Here is a 21547-nt window from a genome sequence, read left to right on the forward strand (position 1 = left end):
ATTGTAGGGTTGATTAAATAGGGCGATGGTGGTATGCGTTGAGATTCACTGAGAGCCAGTGTCGCCCACTGAGCTTACAGTACATGCACAAACACACTCAAAGCCAGAGTCTATTAGTGTTCACAATGCACACAGTCTGGATGAATTAACATCAGTGGTCACCAGCATCGACACTGCACACACACTTATTTATCACAGGCACTTTCTCCCTCCTTACTTCTCTATATGTGTGTGTGTGTGTGTGTGTGTGTGTGTGTGTGTGTGTGTGTGTGTGTGTGTGTGTGTGTGTGTGCGTGCGTGTGTGTGCGTGTGTGTGTGTGTGTGTTTGGATTATGTGGTTGGATAAAAATCCCAATTTTAGAAAAAGAGAAAGAACGATAGAGAGAAAGAGCAGAAGGAAGCCTTCTCCGGAGAAGCTGGTCAATACCTACCACAGCCATGATGGATGGTGGCCCTAGAGTTAAAGCTGAATGTAGCTTTATTCCTCCTACCCTCTAGTAGCATGTGTCCTCCCAGAAAACCATTATCAAAGTAAATGCCTGTATCTCATTGAGCACCATATATTTAAGCCTAAAAGACCTCATTCGTTTCCAAAAAATCTCTCGAAATGGCCACCTGTCCAGATCTTATCAGTATATCTCAAATGGGAACTACACATCATAAACTGCAGCTAATAATAACATAGCCTGCAGTGTCAGTTCTCCCTCTCAAAACATTCAGTGTAGTGCACTTCCCTTGACCCCTTGCTAGGTAAGTAAGTGTGTCACCGGAGCTTTATTGAGGAACAATTGGTGTAAGCATCCCCTCAATGCTGCCATGCATCACCTGTTGTATAATTGAAGAGGGTGAGTGTCTTTTAATGATCCTGGGCCTGTATTTGCATTGTTTTTAGCTTTGCACATGGCTAATAGCTAGCCCGAAGGCACGCCAGCCTTGCTAAGGATCGAACACCAATTTCCTCCATGCCAAGGGCGAGATTACCACATCATTTGGAACATAAGAAAAAAGGTGCATGCCTGCACACAGACGCAGCCGCTCGTTCTCTATATTTCCTGCCGCAACACAGTGTCATGCACACAAACACACTGTATAAATGAACCTATGTGGCCAGGGGGTGCGTTGAATAACATTGACAGGTGCTATTTATTTAGCTGATGAGAGTGAACCTGTTCGTGGAGGGGCTGTGAAGGAGAGGCACTAACACCTCCAGAGAACTGGCTCTTTCCTTAACCCAGGAAGGCTCTTTTAAAGAGGTCACAGAGGGTGAAGTGCATAGACAGCCTGCCACAAAAGAAAATTAAGCCTAAATGGAACACACTAGCAAACAGATCTAACCCACACCCCCTGCCATTTCTCTGAACATGTCTTTAAATTGGGTTATAAAAATGTGTATCCCTTCGGGTTTATATGAGAATCCAATCTGCAGCAAGGAGGGGATGAGCAACAGAGCAAGTGATAAAAACAAATAAATCAATTTAGTTGCCGGGTTTATTTTTCGATCACAGAGAGCAGTGAGTAATAAAAACTGTATTACACCAATGCTAAGCTTCGCTTGCATTTTCATTTACATGCATAGCATTTGTGTGTGTGTGAATATATTTGTGCAAGACAGTTGCCTTCGTCAGCAACAACAGCACAGAATTGTGAGTTCCTATTCACGTTGCAGATGCACAATGTCATAACCAATACAAAGTAAAAGCCCACTGGGTTCCATTTAACAACACAGAAATATCTACGATGGTATGTGCGCAGATATAAACAATGTCATAGCCTCATCCCCGGCCCACTGCTATCCTTTCACTGTGTCTATACTTCACTCTCTTTATGGCACTTATTATTGGAAAGTCAACAGACATAAATGACTTAGTGTGAACAGGAAAGCCCAGCCAATGTTTTGGAGTGTCATTTGGCAGGTGTAGTGAGGATATTGGGAGAAGGGCAGCAAAACTGCCTCAAATCAAAAAACTATACAGGAAATAATGTACTTGGACTATATGTCTCTTGGCACTCAACATTTAGTATGGGCTCTGCTACTTTAATTGAAAGGGAAAGAGAGACAAGGAAAGAGAGAGGAAAGCTGTTACAAACAAGAGCATGATTTATTAAATCCACCCCTCTGTTCGTCAGAGCGAGCTCATTATGTATGCGCAACAGTGAGAGTGTGAGAAGATGGATGAGTCGCCCCGGTGGCGGAGGAAGAGAAATGGCGGCGCTAAACTCCGCCGGTAATCAACTGGTGAAATTAAACATAAAAAAACAGGAATGATTGTGTGCGGCAAACCGATTTGTCTGCAATTAGCGACCGGTCGCATAACTCACACACAGGCAAACATAAACACACTCACGCCTTAATGGAACAAGACGTGCCACTGGATGTGTATTTGTGTGTGTATGCAGAAATACGGCACAGGATAACCATTAAAATAGTAAGTTAATAAACCTGAGAGACATTAACAGGACCTAGGGCAATTGGTGAACAGCTACTTAATTTGTCAACAGATCTTATTGAATGTTTTCCGAAAGGTAGCTGCTTGAATTTAGAGCCTTGTCTCTATCATTTGTTTATGTTGAGTTAGTAATGTGAGATACAGGGGAAATGGAAAAGGCCAAGGAGGAGAAGAGAGACAGAGAAATCTTGGTTTACATGGTATTTATAGTTTATTGTCAGTATCTTCAGTATAATATCAAGCCACTTCCATGACCTTTAATACATAAGAGACGTGCACTCAAACCTTAGCAGTCCGACATCTCTGTTGTGTATAAACCTTCACCCAGTACACAACGCACTCAATATAAAGGCAGTGTGTAAATGTCTCTGCTTTTTCTGCAATGGAAAGACACAAGGAATGGTTACCTAAGCCTCAGAGCACTGCATGGAGCTGTATTTCATTTTGGACATATTGTGAATGTTGCCAGCAGTGTTTACCTCAGCAGGGGCATCACACAGCTAACACCCAATGCTGAGAGTGTAGCAGGACTGCAAACATCTTCAAGGGTCCTTTCTCAGTAGCGAAAAAGCTGCTCTCATATGTCTTTCCTTCTGTCTAATTGAATTCCCTGTGTAGGATTACTAGGTGTCTGAGTTTAAGCTTGTACGTTTCTTAATCTTTAACATGATTGCCTGTGGTTGTCTCAGTTGATAGAATAACCTGTGCCATAACAACCCAGTAGCTGCAGACATATATTTGTGTAGGCCTACTTAGCAACGCAGATTACTGTGCAGATGTGGTCTGATAAATGAGGGATTAAGAGAGTTTAAGAGTCATTTCATTCAATAGAGATTCATTGACCAATGGGAAAATCTGTCAGAGCTAACAGGTTTTCTAACTGCTTGCTAATTGTCGGTTAGCAAGCTTGTTAGCTCATTTGCTAATGGGACAATAACTTCACACAGTTTATTCAAAAACACGTGTTTGCACTGTCAATTCCTGACTCATGTCTGCAAACCATTCTTTTTTTGTGGAGCAGTTTATTCTCCGTCAGAGGAGGTGAAATAAAAGTGGATTGTGAAACACAGCTGATGAGCTATTGTAAGGTATTGTATTGTCTTACCTCTCAGTTAAATGTTAGGAGGAAGTTATGCCATAGAGCTTTTATTGTGACGGCAAAAAACGGAAGTGGTAAAGTGCTGTGAGGAGTGGCTGATGACTGTGTTGTTAGTTAATAAAGAGGAGACTTGCAGTGCTGTCTCAGTTCAGACAGTAAAGCCCATGTTTTTATTTTATAGTCAATCCTGAGTCTAGGCGACTTACAAAACCCTTTGTTACACTATGATAGCTTCCGTCATTTTCGACTTTCCGGCTCTCTGTTCACCAAAATTGACTTCATACGAACAAATCTGCACAGATTAACTTTAAACTAATTTGAGCAAATCCACTGATTGTGGCAATTCCATCAGAATTACATGATTTTGCCATTTTAAATGCTGGTGTGAGTAAGACCATAATTGACCATAAAAAATTATATGAATGATAATGTCCTATGAATGAGGACTGGACCACATCTGACCAAAGTGCCAGAATTGATCTCCCCTGTTGTCCACCAGTGACCCTATTTAATTTGCAGAGAGCGCTTAGCCTCCCACCCTTATATGAATCAGATTAAGACTGGTTGTCAAATGAGTGAAGCACCATAGCTCGTCCCTTTACTGAGATCTGAAATCTCTTTTCATTGCTTTCCTCCATTTTCTGAACAGAAATTTGCCTTAGTGCAGCTCACTGGCAGGCCTGGGGTGGGGTTGGATCAGAGTGGCTTTAGCTTCAAATGATTTGTGTGAATTGCTCACACATCGTATATGTTGGCCTTTCACCTCATGCCCCGAAGCAGGTGAAATAAGGTTGACCCTAACCCTGTTTTTTAGGAGCATGCAAAGGAAATGGAATCTGACATGATTCACATGGCTTGATAGGCTTCATCAGATACACACAAACGTGAGGGCCAAATACAAAATCCACTGTGTCTCTTTTTGGACAATAATCACCCCTCTCGATCTCTATGTTCAATCTATCTCTTCCTTTTTACCTCTGACCTTTTCATTTTTGAGTTCCTCATACCAATCTGCTCTTCCATCTTGTCGTCTACACTCTCTCTCATTCCTGCCACACTACTGACCTTTCAGTTTCATTCTTCCACCATTTCTCTACCTCTTCTCTCCTCCTGGTCTGGGCTGTAATTCAGCTTGTTTCAGGGCCAGTTAGGCAGGCAGTGGAGTTAATCTGTCTTTTCAGGTCATAAATCACTGCTTGGCATCTCACTCTCTCTATCTCGTTCCCTCTTTCTTTCCTCTCCCTCCCCTCTTTGCTGTTACCTGCTGCATGGATGTAGAGCATACTTTGAGGTGATTGCGTCTGACAGTCGATGCTGGCGTGTTTGTGTGCGCATATGTGAGTTTGTGTGTGGTTATTATCACTGCTTTAACACCCAGCAGATAAGGAGTGAAACTGCATACTGTTGAAGTGCCACAGCCAATAACAAAAGATTGTTGAAATGTCAAGACCAATCAGAAGTGATGCTTCTCTCTGTGGTGCAGTTTGGATCTCTCTCTGTGTGTCTCAGCCTTTTCGCAAACACAACAATGGCTCACACACTAGTAACAGATGGGATCCACTGGGTAAAATTAATTCATAAGATGAGCAAATTCTTTGAAGTTTTAGAGGGTAATTTAAAGCTGACTTTGTGTGTGTGTGTGTGTGTGTGTGTGTGTGTGTGTGTGTGTGTGTGTGTGTGTGTGTGTGTGTGTGTGTGTGTGTGTGTGTGTGCGTGCATTTGTGTAAATTCTGAAATATCTACGACCTGGCAGGTGCATGGGAAACTGTTGGCCCCTACAACAGACAAAACCACATCAGAAACTAGAATGGCAGAATTGATGGGGGGAGAAATACAGAAGAAAGAAGGGGAAGGAGAGAAAACAGCTTAGCGTAGCAGGAGGGTGGAGAGAGAAAGAGGGAGAGCGCGGGAGGAGAGTAAAGTTGAATAGCAGGGGGGCGGGAGTGGGAGAGCGGGTGAATGAATGTGTTGTGGATCTATTGTGCCCAGCTGCTGAATGGAGTGTTAGTAAGTTAAGTAGTAGCTGATGATTTACAGCTCTGAGTCCATATCAGCTGAAGTGTGCAAACAATACCCTTTCATAAGTATCATTCAACAAGGAAAGGAACCTTGTAGAACTGTGCTATTCTGGATCTAAAGTGGGGTGAAGTGTTTTGGAAGACAGCAGAGAGGAAGAAGGGGAATGGAGGAGAGGGGCAGAAAGAGCAAGAGAGAGAGAGAGAGAGAGAGAGAGAGAGAGAGAGAGAGAGAGAGAGAGAGAGAGAGAGAGAACTGACGAGCAGGGAAATGCAATTTGTCTCATTTTAGCTTTAATGGAATATTTTTTAGCCAATGTGATAATTGAGTCTTGTATAAGTGCGCTACATGATGTTTTCACTGAAAGATAAAGAGAGTGGCATTATCAACTGTGTTCAAATTTATCACAAGGCTGCAGTTTTTTGTTGTGAGTGTGCATGTCTGTGTGTGTTTGGGGGTTGGAGTAGTATTGCTTATAATCTCCATGCTCTCTGTACTGGCTGCAGGTTTCCAGAGATTAGCTTCCCTTCTCCCTCTGAGCTTTGAGCTATGTTCAGCACCTTAAAGCACTTCCCTACCACTCCAAATGTGGACGTTTGTATTTGTTAAATATGTTTTCAACCATTTTCTCTGACAACCTCTCACTTTCTCTGTCAGCCTATGCCTCACAGTCGGTGAGAAATGTTGAGACGCCAGTCATGATGAGCACAGCCACTCAGCATGGAGATCCTGAACGCAGACCTATCCATGGTATTAGAACAACAAGCCCTGTGACGAATGGGAGAAAATAGAGTTGCGCTGTGAGTGTGTGTGTGTGTGTGTGTGTGTGTGTGTGTGTGTGTGTGTGTGGGTCAGCGGCTACACGTTTGCCCTTCTGATTTGTTGAGAAAGAGGGATATTCAGTCGACCATTCTGACTGTGTTGCACTGCAGAATTGTGATAAGGGCCAGACACATGCAGGGACACACACAATCATTCACGTAATCAGCAACTGCATTCCATACTGCAGTGCCCATTCTTCTCTGCATATAGATTGCAAGGAAGATAGTCTGCAGGTTCTGCTGGTGTTACACACACACACACACACACACACACACACACACACACACACACACACACACACACACACACACACACACACACACACACACACACACACACACACACACACACACAGACTCACACTGGCACATGCACTCTGAAAAGCAACACACACAATTGCTGCAGGAGCAACAGTTTGCTCTAGCCTGGCTCCCCAAGCTCAGGAGACCTCCAGAGACCCCAGAGACCTCAGCCATCCTCCTAATGCTCCTCCATCCCTTTCCAATTCATTCTTTCCTCTGTTCTGTTCCTCCCCCTTCTCTGCCCTTCCCGCCCCAGAGAGTTCTCAGTTCTGACAGAACAGTTAATCATACACTCTCTGCAGGTCTCATCCTGTGTGTGTGTGTGTGTGTGTGTGTGTGTGTGTGTGTGTGTGTGTGTGTGTGTGTGTGTGTGTGTGTGTCAGTGTGTGCATGCGTGTGTCCAGATGTACACCTTCATTTTCAACAAGACAGAGGATCTTTCTCTCTCACCTCCATTTTTTACTCTATTCTTTTCACTTTTTTCTCTTTTTTGCCTGCCCTTCATCCCTCATACCTCATGTGAGCATCAAGAAGACAAACAAGTACATAAAGTAAAGACATTTAGTTTGTGATAATGTAGTAATATACCATTTTTGTTGTAGGCAAAACCTGCCTCATCTCCCTCTACCTTAGGTAAATATGTCTTCCGCAGTTGGCTATAATTCTTTTTAACAGTGCGGAAAATAGCACAAATACAGCCAGCTGTGAACACTAACACCATTGTTTTGGGCGATGGGTACAACAGCTCTATGATGGAGTACTCCAGCAATTTAAAATTGGACTGGAACAGGAACCACTGGTCAGTATTTACAAAAAAAGGGCTAAACTAAAAGGAACACAAATAGCCTTAGGCACCACTCACACACTGCACAGCCAATACAGTCTTCTACCCTCAGGCCAGAGAGATACAGGTCACTCACATTCGAGCCATGTCGAGTTTCGTGCCTACATCCTTTATACTCATGAATAGTTGATTTATTTATTTATTTATAAATACATTTCTCACATTCTTTTAATGTTTGTATTGCCTATTCTTTATGTATTCTGTTTTACTGACCACTGTTGGACTGCTGCTATGTGATGTGTGTGGTATATTGTGTTGTGTTGCTGCGTATGTGAACTGTACATGCACTGATGTTCTGCACAAATGAAGTTCCTAATGGATAAATACAGTTCATTGAGTTGAATTGAATTGAATTGAATTGAATTGAATTGAATTGAATTGAATTGCATATATTTCCAATTTTTCACATTTGTCCTAAAACAATAATCAGGTACCCATTTAAACATTGCAACTGATTTTGCTTACTGTACTGTAATATTTCCTTCTGTTCATACTGGCCATAAAAACATCCCTTTCTAACAAACTTACAATGGAAGTGATAGGGAAAAAATCCACAGTTCTGTGTAAATAATACTCTAAAGTTACATACACTCTAAAGTTAATCTAAAGTTGATATGAGGCTGCAGCAGTGAAATCAATCAATTGTGAAACTATCCTTTAATATTGCATTTCCAAAAAGATGGTGGATTCACAAGAGTTGTATTTAAAAAGAAGAATGGTCAGATACAATGCAGTAGATCCTCCTTTCTTTTAGTCCATAATATGGGTCAAGATCCAAAAAAGCCAGATCAGATCCTACAATTCCCATTATGCAACTTGCTATCAATATTACCTTGACTCTCCCTGAAACTCACACATCTTTCAAGTTCCTGCCCATAGTTAGCAACACAGGCTTTTTGATAAGAATTTGTAGTCTCCAAGCTGTAAAATCGGTGGAGCGCCTCTTTAATCAAAAGTAAAATGTCTTGAACTCTGGTCTATTGAGGCTGCTGTTGGTGAAGCAGCTGGCAATTATGTGTCTTCTATGGTGGATTTCTCCTTCTATGACTATTGTTAGTCCGGAAAGCTGAAATCTGAAACTTTCCACACGTTGTCGCCTTCCGCCTGTGGTGAGAGGTCTCCAGCAAAGATGACTGAGTTGTTATGGATTGTTGAGTGGAATCAGCCATTGCAAGACTTGGAAAATATCTCAGCTAATGAAGTGTGAACCTACTAGGCTTATGCTTGATTTTGATGCGTGAAACTACAAATGTGGTGCGAAATGTGTCGCTTTCAGTATGCTGGCTCAGTTTTAAGTGGGCTTTATTGGTGCTGTCAGCCAGGACAGGAGCAACCTGACAAGTCATGACTATCGGATCAATTCACTAGCAGACTAGTTAATGTACTGAGTTGTGAGTGTTTTACTCCACCTTACAAAATTAATATCTTCACAAATTCTGATTCAAAAAGCATTATGTAAATCACCTTTAAGAGACAGAGATCTGAAAAACATATTAACTAAATTACATTTTAAATTATGACGCCTGAAACCACATACACAATTTCTTTTTGATGAACTTCAGGCTACAGTGGCCTATTCCAGATATATGCACAGGTGCAACAAACAGTTCAAGAAAATGGAACAAAAGTAAAAACACATGTATCCAAGTGGACAGTGAACGAACCAAAATTAAGAGCAAAGTATGCAACTCACCGTTGCTAAAGAACATGTTGCTGCTTTGTGCACTATTGCTAATATTAGTGATGATACAGTAATGACCTGTAACATTCCTCTTATATTGAAAATTCAGAAACCAAGTCCAGCCTGAGGTAAATGTAAGTTAAATGCTTCCATCCACAGCAGTCAATGACCAATCATACATGCTCACTCACCACCCTGACCTCCAAACTCATATTTTTACTGCTCTCCAGGCAAGGGCCGCACTTTTTTCTGCTTTGGCATTGGACATTGCCACTGACGGTAAATCATGAGGTGCGGATCATCCACTATGAGTGTAATTTTATAGTGGAAATTGCTTTTTATTATGTTGCTTTGACTGGGTGCATATATTTCTTCGTTCACAGATGAAATCCAAGACATAAATTGCCCACAGCCTCCAGACATCAAGGACAGTTACAACATTTTTCTACAGAACCAACCCACTCCTGCTACCTCATCTTTGTTTGCTGATTGAGCTTCAGCAACAGTTTTGTCCCTGGAGTCATCACCTGTATGAACACTGCCCACCACCTCTAACTCCCTTACCACATCTGCCACCCAGCCAGACTAACAGTCAAATCACTACACACCCACCTCATAAAGTGCTGGACTCAAGTACTACCTGTTACTATTTCGTACACAGCAATCACAAGTTCAGTAGTCAACTGTGTTAAATATTCTGTACATGTGATTTAACAATAAATATAACATAAGCAACAATAAGCTGTGGTGTTTGTCTGTCTCTCATCACTTCACATCAGTTAGTTACTGTATTATACATGTATACACCTACTTATAGTTATTTACCTGCACGTATATAAGATATTATTAAAATGCATCAGATAGAAATATATTACTTTTACGGTTTTTAAAGTCTAAAACCTTTTCCTACTTATTTCTTTCTTACAGAATCAAAGATTGGAACCAACAATGTAGTTGTTCTTTGCACTGGCAATGAAGAAAAATGAAAACCTGTGTCAGACCAGGGGTGTATAAATGATTGCTATAAGAGTATTTAAGAGTTTCTATCACAATATGAAGAAAGTGAATTAAGTTGGGACTTTTAATGTGTGGAAAAAGAAAACACCCTCTGTTAATATTCTCATGTTCCATGTTTTTCACGGAAAGTTATTTAAATTTTTATGTCGAACCATTCTTGTTCTCCCTCATGCTAATGTTTTAATGCTGATGGACACACATACGCTCCCCTCTCTCCCTCTCTCTCTCTCTCTCTCTCTCTCTCTCTCTCTCTCTCTCTCTCTCTCTCTCTCTCTCTCTCTCTCTCTCTCTCTCCCTCTCTCTCTCACACACACACACACACACACACACACACACACACACACACACACACACACACTCACTCACACACCCATCAAGTGTGCATGGAAGTGTTGGTGTGAGAGAATATTACAAGTCAGCAATTTTGAGGTGTGAAAATTGCTCTTGCTCACCAGGATATTTTTAATTTCCTATTAAACATCATTACACTCGCGTGATTATGCATTTAAACCACACCCATGCACATATACACACACCTGCACACACACACACACACACACACACACACACACACACACACACACACATATATGCCCCGTCTCTCCCTCACCAAGTCCACACTGCGTGACTGCCCATGTGATGCTCGTCCTCCATTTCATTAGACAGGGAGACAGAGTGAGCTATTCTGGGAGAGAACGGTAGCACTTTGTTGGTTGCTCAGCTAAAGAGATATCTCCAATAGCAACTGAGACCTATGGCCTCCCCCCTGTGGTGTCCAGCTCTCATACTTGTGTTTGTTAGAGTCCATGTCTGTGTGTGCGTGTGTGTGTGTGTGTGTGTGTGTGTGTGTGTGTGTGTGTGTGTGTGTGTGTGTGTGTGTGTGTGTGTGTGTGTGTGTGTGCGTGTGTGTGTGTTTGCTTGCATGGGATCATCCCCCTGTGTGTGCAGCTTTTAAGTGTGTACCTGTGTTTTGCATGTGTGTTTGTGTGTGTACAGGCGAAACAGGATGCGATCTATCACTCACGAATCTATAACAGTGGCACACAGCGAGGGATGAACACGTTAGTGTCAGTTGCAGACGAGGGAGACGAGCAGAGGAGAGGAGTGATGTGACTGTTATCGATCCTGCCTGGTAATTACAGCGCGATTTATTACCAGGGAGAGAGAGGGAGAGACAGAGAGAGACGGTATCATATTTAGTTTGGGGTTGTAAGTCAGGTTTTTGGCGAGAGTGAACAAGGTCAGAGAGAGACAGAGATAGATCACTTTACCCCTCCCTCCCTTGAGTGCTGTGCGATCTGATCACTGTTGTGCTTTCTGACATCCTCCCACGTCCTTTCTCTTTCCACTTATTCCTATTTTCTATATTTCGAAATCCTGACATAACCATATGAGGCTGTGAGCATTAATGTTCAAGACATGCAGACTTGTGTTTGTTTTCTTAAACACATAAGCCTTTCCGTGCATGGTGCCTCCTTGCCCGTCAGAAGCATCACTTGTAATCAGTGCTGAGCTGAGGTGTTGATATGATATCAAATGAAGGTACACTCTGTCACATGAACAAGCCTGCAAGTGTTTGTGGCTTGTAAAAGTGTGGGTTGTTTACAGAGATGTGCTGGCGTCAAGCATGATCTTGTGGGGATGTGTGCGCATTTATGTGTTTCTGTTTGTGTGGAGGCAATGTTGTTCCTGAATAAGTCAAAAACTATGTTTCTATTGGTGTACCACATCCTGTCTTTCAATGAGTCACACAGAAAAACAAACCTGTACCAAAACACTCTACTACGATCCTACTCACGTAGATGTATGGTTGAACTGTAGCTATGTGGTGATTTTTTGTAAGAAAACTGTTTTGTAAATATTTCACCAGATATAAAAACAATATATATTGCAATTGTCTGTTCTACACACAGAAACACACATAGGAAGATAAAAAAAAACATGAACACAAAGAGAAGACAGAGCATCCATAACTTTTCAAACTAACTGATGTAAAGGCAAAACTAAAACGATGTGCTTTTCAAGGTCAAAAAGGACAACTGATATAGAGAATGGTGTAAATCAGATTGTTACTTTAAAGAGTCTTAACTTACAAATACTTGGGCTTTCTTCTAGAAAACAATATGTCTTTTAAACAACATATTGAGTGTCTCAGGAAAAAACTTAGGGTAAAGTTGTTGTTTTACCGAAAACAAATGCTGTTTTTCCTTTGGCACAAGGAAGAAATTAATTCAAGCAATGTTTTGATCACCACTTGATTACGGTGATATTTTATATATGCATGCAAATTCGGCATCGCTGAAAATGTTAGATTCTGTGTGACATGCTGCGTTACGTTTTGTCTCTGACTCGGGTTTCCGAACACATCATTGCAAGTTGTATGAGAAAGTGGGTTTGTCTTCTAAATACAACCGTAGAATGGAGCACTGGTATATTTTTCTTTATAAGGCTGTGTTGCACAAGCTGTCTTCTTATTTATGTTCTCTACTGACGCCTAAAGCTATCGGTAGCTGCACCCTTCGGTCACACGGACAAGGGATGGTGAAAGTGCTTCTAAAGTGTTTGCTCCGTCATCTTCGTGTGAGCTACAAAGTCACCTTAATCTAGATTATTTTATTAGCATGGAAGATTTTAAAAATAGGATAAAGGACTTCGTGACCACTGAATGCACATGTCCTGTTACAGAATTTTGATTTTCTTAGTGTTTAATGTAATTTTTCTGTTTTGTATTAAGTCTGTTGTTTGCTGTTTGTTACTGTATGTTGAAACTTTGATGCTGCTGCCTTGGCCAGGACTTCCTTGTAAAAGAGATTCTGAATCTCAATGGGATTATTTCCTGGTTAAATTAAAGTTAAATGAAAAAATAAAAAATGTGAAACCATAATGCAAAATGAATTGGTTTTTTTTAATAGTTTTGTTCATTCTTATAATAATTTTACTCGGATTAAGATTATTCTTACTGTTTTTATGTATCAATTGTCCTACTTAACATGGATATATGTAACTTTCAGTTTGTGTTGATTCTAGCGGCCGCTTTAGACAAAAGCGGTATTGTTTTTTCCCATACCTGCTGTCGTAAAGGTCTTTTCTTCACAGTGCACTTTATATTATTGAGTTAGCATTTGAAGGATTAAATTTGACCAGTGCTGGCCCCAAAGGCCAGAGCCTCTCTGACTCCAATTTGTCACCTCAAAGACTGCTCCTTTAATTTTTGTGTTCGTTGAATGGTAGACCAGAAAATCAGTACACAGGAATCGTTCAGTTAGCCTATAACAAACTTTAGTAAATTATATTGCAAGCAAAATACAACTTATGCATAAGGAATCAGATTTCCTTCAAGACAATTATCTCTCGCCCTAACACCAACAGTCTTTTCGGAATTCTGACTCCCGATCTATCTTGCCCTTTCTGTCTTATTCTCTCCTGGGCTGCGTTTTGATAAGATGCATTCAGCTGTTATCAGTGCACCTGGTCTCAGCATCCGGTTTTCCCACTGATGATTCGCGCATACCCATGACTGCGTTTTTGTTCTCTCGTTTCTCTGGCCATGAGATTATTTGCTACTGTTAATCATTTCCTGGGCGCCTTCACTTCCAGCGCGTCTTACACGTTTCATTTCTCACAGACTTTGTGAAACATAGAAAACAAAGTCAGCCTGGTTCAAGGCTTTTACTACTATTCTTAGAAAATATATTCTTCACGTTACCGGTAGGACATAAAGTTGCGATGAATGTTTTGCTCAGACAGAAAATCATTCACTATCAATAAGATAATACTTTACAGATGTATTGTTGCATTTCAAGTGTTGCATATGGTAACTTTGGATGTATCGTGAGCTAAACCTGGTATCACTGTCACTGTGTCACGTGCCAAAGCATTAAGAGTTTGTTGTAGCAATGAAGGTAATAATAACTTAGATTCATATAGCGAATTTCATGAAACCCAAGGGCGCTTTCCACAAGAACAGGGGGACAAGGGAAAAGAAAAAACAAGGTCAGCACAAACACGGACTGAAAAGAAGTAAAAACCGGGCGCTAAATGGAAGGGGGACGTGATTTAATGTCTGCTACTGATGTACAACCACGTCGCATATTGTAAAGTTATTTTATGAATGAAAAGGACATATTACATACCTGAGGGTCAATTCGGGGTGGGTTTTGAATCATTTACAATCCCATAATTGTCTCCAACTGATAAAAACCCGACCGAGATTGACTCAGCTTTTCGCCTGTCGTCTGTCCCTTTCCCTTTTAGCTTTTAGTTGTTCTTTGTTTAATTTCCTTATTCTGTGATGGCCCTGCCCCAGTATCAGCCATAACTACAACAGATAACTTCTTAAATACAATTAAAATACAATTAGGCCTATATAAAGATATCTCCTGCTACCTTTTACCTGGCTGTATCCTCACTAACACAGGCTTTTCCGGTATTACACCAAAATCTGTGACCCATCAGAATGTGTGACTGTAGAGCCGGTCTGCCTGCTGTAAATCATTTTGTGACTTTGCGGGAAATATCGGACACGGGCAAAGGCATTAATAAAAACTAGAGAAAAATGGCGTTCTTAGTCTCATTTGCTGTTACAGGTCATTTATGATCATCAGATGAAAAATTACACAGTTTCAGAAACATTTAAAAGTTACATATAGTTCCTTTAACTTAAAAATTAAACCAGGCCCTACTTTCACTGCACAGTACTGTACATGTCTTTTATTTGTATCAAAGCAATGCATATAGGCCTGCTATAGGAGTATCATGTTATATTGAAGAATGGAATAGATTAAAATTAGGAGTTTATCTGTGACTGCTAAATAAATAATTGATTTGATTATTCATATCAGAGTATAGTTTGCTGCTGTATGTTGCTATGGTAATCCTGCATTTGGCAGACTTCCAGTAATAGATTGATTTGGTCTGGTTATTCTATACATAGACTCTTCTGTGTGTGTGTGCGTGTGTACATGTGTGCTGTCGTACATCTTTGCCTTATCAATCTGTAAGCGCTGTATTGATTGGCCAAAAGATATTCCCTCTAATGTGCTTGAGGATCAGGAGTTAGGGGGGGGGGGGGGGGGAGCTTTCACTTAGCCTCCAAGCTCTTAAGAGAATCTCTATCTATCAACGTTTCCAGGCATGTGGAGGGGTCAGTAGCAGGTAGGTGGTTCGATCCCCCTCACACACACACACACACACACACACACACACACACACACACACACACACACACACAGAGAAGAAGAAGCAGGAATCATTAAAATAGCAACAGCATCAAGCAGCCAACACACCTAAGCAAAGCTCGAGCTTGTTGTTGTACGCTGTGGGAGTCAAAGAGCTGATGCATCTCAGGGAGCTGCTAGTTTGAGCAATAGATCCTGCTCTTTGTGGAAACAGCCAGGAGAGAAGGGTATCATTATTAGTGCCAGGGCTCAGGGTCTAGTTAGTGTTCAGTGTGAGCATGCAACAATCTGTCCAATGTTTTGTTTTGTTTTTAATTAGGGGGGTAAAGCGTGAACGTTGCATTGTCTGAATGCCTCCTGCCCTGACTCCTGGGATGATGTGATGCATCGTGATGATAATGTCTTTCCCTGTTTTTACACTTGAGCTCCATTTGCTCTCTTCAGGCCTCAAACAGGACTACTAACAGGGCCACCATTTAGCTCTCAGCAGGGAGCGAGAGGGGGAATCAGTCACTCCTCTTCTCTTATCTCTCACTTAACAAAAGCCTCTGATGAAGACAACAAGCATTCTCCCGCTCTCTGTCTCTCTCTTGCTCTCCTCTGTTTAACTGTCAGAGTGCTAGTTGAACATGGCAGCTCCAACACTTTTCACATCTCTAGTCCTTTGTTGTATATGCTGCTGCGTGTGTGCGTGCGTGCGTGCGTGCGTGCGTGTGTGCGTGTGTGTGTGTGTGTGTGAGAGAGTGGCTGCATCCTTGAGCACATTGTTGTATAAAGCACAGGCTTGCTTGTGTCTCTGCACTTGCTTGCCAGTGTTTGTGCTTTTTATACTTGCACCCTGGCCTATGTGCCATTACACGAGTTTGTGTAATAAGATGACCATATGCTTACATGTACTGTATGTGTGGATTCTCATTCTCAGCAGTTACTTCTTTTGTTTGCAGCATTGAATGTCTCTGTAATTATCTTTAGGGTTAACTCAAACATGCATGGAAACACATGGACATTGTAGCCAGTCTATGTGCAGCTATCTAGTTTTCATTCATGGCTTATTGTCTCCAACTAGCACCATCGCAGAAGTGGTTCTCGCAATGTGGAGGAAATGGGTGAACAGCCTCTCTAATTACACTTCACCCACTGACATTAATTTACATACAAACACAATCGCACTCCAATCCATACCTTCATTATCTCTGGATTCTATTCTGTAGGGCATGATATTCTGGCTGTTATATTTCATTCAAGCTCTGTTTCTCAGCACCACTGCTTAGTCATTACACTAACTGAAAGCCACAAATAGGGCTTCCAGTGAGACTAAAATTTTCAAACTAAGTAAAGGGTAAGTAAAAGGAACATGATACTAGTATGCAAATGGATACTTTCTCAACGCTCTGTGTTTGTTATGTACACTGGCTGTGTGTGCGTATGTATGTATGTATGTAGCCCAAGATCAGCTCAAACACCCCCCCCACACACACACACACACAAAATAAGCTCTATTGTAAGGTCATTACAATGTGAATGAGGTTCCCACCAGTTCTATTGAGATGTGTGTGAGTGAGTGTGTGTCAGTGCAAATAGGTTAGAGAGATTGATGAACTAGTAGGAAGGGAGAAGGGAACACCTAATCAAGTTAAACAACACTGTGTAATTGACATGCTATGCCTGCTTGATTGACATTCTACAGAAGTAGGCCTAATGGGGCTGATTAACGTGTGGGAACATGAATGAGTGTGTTTTGAATAGTGAATATCAGAAATGTCTCGAAGCCTATTCATTCCCATGATTGATACCAGTCTTGATTATGTGAAATGGATTTTTACACCAGCAATAGTCTAAGAGTTCCTCTTCCTTCTCATTCTTTTTATCCGTGAGTTATACATCTTGTGCAAGGAGCAAGGCGCACTATTAACTTGCACCGGTGCGTATCGGTGCATGACATCCCTCATCTGACTAACACCAACTAACGGGGCGTGAGCTTTTACCGGGGCCCGTGATCGCTGATGCCCGAGAAAAAGGCTGTTTGTGTCAATCAAACCGAGCCCCCTCCCCTTCTTTCCTTTCTAGGCTACCTCTCTCTCTCTCTCTCTCTCTCACTCTTCCCCTCTTGCGCTCTCTCTCCCTCGATCGCCTCCACTTGTGTAGGCGCTCTTAAACCAGAGCATTTACGCACGGCAGTCAGTCGTTAACGGGCAGCCTGATATCGGTGCTCCTCCGTCTATACTAGCTGGCTAATCTCCTCCTTAAAGAGCAGAGATAAGGTAGAAGTGAGCAGAGCGGGAGAGAGGAGAAGACCGCGGGGGAGACGAAAGAGAAGAATGATTAAAGGGGGGAGGAGAGCCGATCATTCCGGCTGTCCGCATCTGCTGCTCTAGTGGAGGGTAGAGAGTAGAGAAAGAGGAGATGGCACAACGCTTCAACATCCAAAACAGACGGGAGTGGTGCGCCACCGAGACCGGAGCCCCGGACCCACCCGAAGCAGCATCCCACTCACCGCTCTCCCATCACGCCTCTTCCCCGCACGGCAACGCCTCAGCCTCGGTAAGAGGTAAATTGGCGAGCTGGTGCTCGTTCTTAACATAAACTTCAGCGGCAGAGAGCGGGATGGAAAACTATGGAATTATCTGTTAGTTTGAGTTAATCTTTCAGCCTGTTAATAGCCAGGGATGTTTATGCCGCGGGTTCCTTTCTTTTTTTTTTTTATTGGAGATTTACTGAACAAACAGAATAGGCTACATTCATTACTATTTTTATTTTTTCCTCCAGTTGTTTTTGTGTTTGTACTTAACACCACGGCACTCTCTTCACTGTTAATCTAATTTAATTAACGTTGGATGATTCAGAAATGATTGCAATTAGGCTAAATAACAATTATTAGTAGGCTATGACCACTGACTTAAATAGGCCTACAAAAAACAAACTATTGATTTTGAAGTTAAGTACATCTTTGGTTTACAATTTGATTTAGAATTTAAAAATGGTCAAAAACTTTTTTTCACCTAGCATTTGATAAAATGCGTGAAAAACGACTCTTAGGCCGTGTATTTTTAGCTTTCTTTACATATTGCATGATTTAGCATACCATTGGGAGTCTTAGTTATTAAAATTACAAGAGGAAAACTTCCATGAGAGGTCTCTTGTGGGAATCCAATTCCAGCGCCCTCTAGTGGCCTTAATCGTGAAACATGCATACCTGCAGTAACAGGTTAAACCAGCAATCACCTATAGTTTAGACACTCAGCTGTATCTTTCCTCATTTGAAATCCTCATTTGAAATCTCAAAACACCAGTTTGAATTAACCTCCTCTAAGACTGAATAAGTGCACGCTCCTTTTCTTGGTACAAAGACGATTTCCTCTTCATGTTTGGCGTGTAATACAACTCTTAACACCATAAGCTGTTTAAGAGAATTAGTGTACAGTAGTAATTCAAGTACCAATGAAGATGACACACATTTTATTCAACAAAAAATACTACTTTTTTTCTGGCTATAAAGAAACTGCTACGAGTCATTTTCCTTATTTTTTCATTTTCTGGTATCATATTTAAGGAATATCTCCCTCCTCTATGACCTTCTCTTTGCGTGTGTTCTCTAAAGGCAAGGAACAAGGAGAGAAGGATGGGGAACGTGAGGGAAGACTATTGATATTCAAGCAGACAGAAGGAAAAAAAGAGGGGGTGTAGAAAGATAGAGAGAGGGGAGGAGTGAGGCATCGAGAGAAAAGAGAAAGAAAGAGATGCTGTGGGATCTTTTCTTCTCCCTGGCTCCCGGCACATACATTAAGATGCTAATCCTGGTCTTTTTTGTCTCTTTCTATAATTCATTGCATTTTGTTCCTCTCTTGGCTCTGTCTCTCTTATTCTTGCACTTTTCTCTTCTTCTCCATTTCCTCTGTACTGTCACAGGCTCCCCCCAGATTAGTGCTCCTGGCAAAAGGATCCCAACTCTAATTTTGTGGTATTTCAGATGATTAGGTTCAGAAATAGGACAGAAGTGCACAGAGTTTTGCACAATTAGAGGAATTCTCTGTAGAGCTTTATGGGACTGATTAGTTGAGCTCCCATCCACCTCCCCACACTGCCACATTAACACACAACCAGCTGTTGTTTATTTGCAAGGATTGACTTTTGTGTTGTGTTTGTGCTTTTAACTGTGATGTCTCTTTGTGTGTGTGTGTGTGTGTGTGTGTGTTTGTGCCAGAGGTTGGATAAACCCTAAGGATGCAAGTTGTTTTCAATCAGCTCTGTAGTTACCAGCTGTGCCCTCACATTCCCCAGGGTGGCACAACCTAGGTACATGCACACCCGCAAGCACGTTCGCAGAGAACTAATGCATACTATTCAACCTTGCCCAACAAATTCACTCTTTCTTCTTTTCTCCTTGTCCCCTTTCTCTGCAGGCATTAATCATCACTCCCTCAGTCTCTGCATGTGATTCCTCTGTGAGGACTGGAAGGAGAGTACCTCGACTGCATTTCCTCAATGAAGACCTTTCTTCCCCAACATCCGGCACAGCTCCCTTCTCCACCTGCCATGGTGACATGACACACCCCTGAGTGGCTTTGCTCCTTTCTCGCACACATAGACACTCTCTTGGGATTCTGAAACCCCTAAACTTGTGCAGACAGTCTCTAGGCTCCAGCAAACTAAAAAAGACATCTCCTTGGACACACAACACCTCCCTATTCGCGATGACGGTGGCTGTGCGATTCCGTCGCCACTTACGTAGGCTCCTGCTCCTGCTGGCCTCCTGCTGTCTCCTCTCCCTCCTCCTCTCTGCCTACTTTCTGTTTACAAACTCCTCCCCTTCCATGCAACTTGGACAATCCCCCGAACCCGCCTGCTCCCAGCCACTCTCCCCATACCATCAACTTCCATACCCGTACCCCCCTAACCCCCCTCACACACTTGTCCACACTGACCAGGTAGTGCTGGTGCTGGTGGAGTCCCAGTACTCCCAGCTGGGTCAGGACATTGTGGCTATATTGGAGTCAGCACACTTTCAGTTTCGCATGGAAATCGCCTCAGGGAAGGGTGACCTTCCGCCGCTGACAGAGAAAGGCCGGGGCCGATATTCACTCATCATTTATGAAAATCTATTAAAGTATGCACATGCTGACACATGGAACAGACAGCTGTTGCATCAATACTGTACTGAGTACAGAGTGGGCATCATAGGTTTCTACCGCTCCACTGAAAGCTCCCCACCTCTCCTCAAACTCAGAGGCCTCCCGCTGGTGCTTAGGACCAACCAGGCACTTTGGGACTGCTGTGTGGTGTCTAGCTCACCTCTCCTTCACTTGACCAAGCCTGGCACAGATCGAGGGGCTTTACCTGGGGAAGACTGGACCTCTTTCTCCTCCAATCACTCCTCCTACCAGGCCGTGCTGCATGCACGGGCCAAGGAAGGAGCAGGGGCAGGTAGTGGTGATAACCCAGGGCCTGGCTTTAGTTTAGGCCTCCAAGCCACTGTGGTGCAGGACATGGGACTCTATGATGGGGTGAGGAGGGTGCTATTTGGCCAGGGACTTGGCTACTGGCTCCATAGACTCATCCTGGTGGATGCCATCTCCTACCTCACAGACAGGAAGCTTACTTTGGGTCTGGACCGGCACATACTTGTGGATATTGACGACATCTTTGTGGGCAAGGAAGGGACACGCATGAACGCCAAGGATGTGAAGGTATTGAGGGTGATGTGTGTGTGATAATCTGTGAGTGAGAAAGAGTGGATTAGAGGGGGGGAATTATTGTTGTGTCAGTGATGTTGATTCGATTTTTCTTTCTGCTGTGAACTTCTAAAAACACTTATTGATGGCAGTGCAGTGGTGAATATATGGTATGTTTACTTATTGCTGTGTACGTCTGCATACACCTCAGCAAAAGATTTTACCTGGAGTGTATTTCGTGGGATTTTAGCTCAGATACCTGGGCACCAGGGTATTTGGGAAAGCTCATGCATGTGCGTGTGTGTAATGTCTGTGCGAGTTGTGTTCTAAGTGCATATGTGTTGGGGTACAGCGAGAGGGTATTTATCTCAACTAGAGGTTTAGCCAGAAGTAAAGAGGCCATTTAAGGGAACAAAGACGTGGAGTGAAAGAGAGAAAGCGAGGTAGTGAATGAGCCAGTGAAAAGATGAATG

The 21547-nt window shown here is 42.3% G+C and overlaps 1 protein-coding gene across 7 annotated transcripts in view; it reads left to right on the forward strand.

The window, feature by feature from the left end:
* Positions 1-11303: 11303 nt before the first annotated feature.
* Positions 11304-21547, forward strand: part of ndst3 (N-deacetylase/N-sulfotransferase (heparan glucosaminyl) 3) — a 55737-nt gene continuing 45493 nt past the window's right edge. For 3 of the 7 annotated variants that reach the window (XM_078260768.1, XM_078260726.1, XM_078260776.1), the window contains exons 1-2: positions 17516-17946; positions 19806-21089. In XM_078260768.1, coding sequence (XP_078116894.1) covers positions 20097-21089 — 993 coding nt within the window. In that variant the 5' untranslated portion in view covers positions 17516-17946; positions 19806-20096. Of the gene's footprint in view, positions 11361-17515; positions 17954-19606; positions 19699-19805; positions 21090-21547 lie in introns of those variants that run through there. The other 4 variants (XM_078260752.1, XM_078260744.1, XM_078260760.1 and 1 more) reach the window with 4 other exon arrangements.

Source organism: Sander vitreus, chromosome 2, assembly GCF_031162955.1.
Source record: "Sander vitreus isolate 19-12246 chromosome 2, sanVit1, whole genome shotgun sequence".
Taxonomy (NCBI): Eukaryota; Metazoa; Chordata; class Actinopteri; order Perciformes; family Percidae; genus Sander; species Sander vitreus.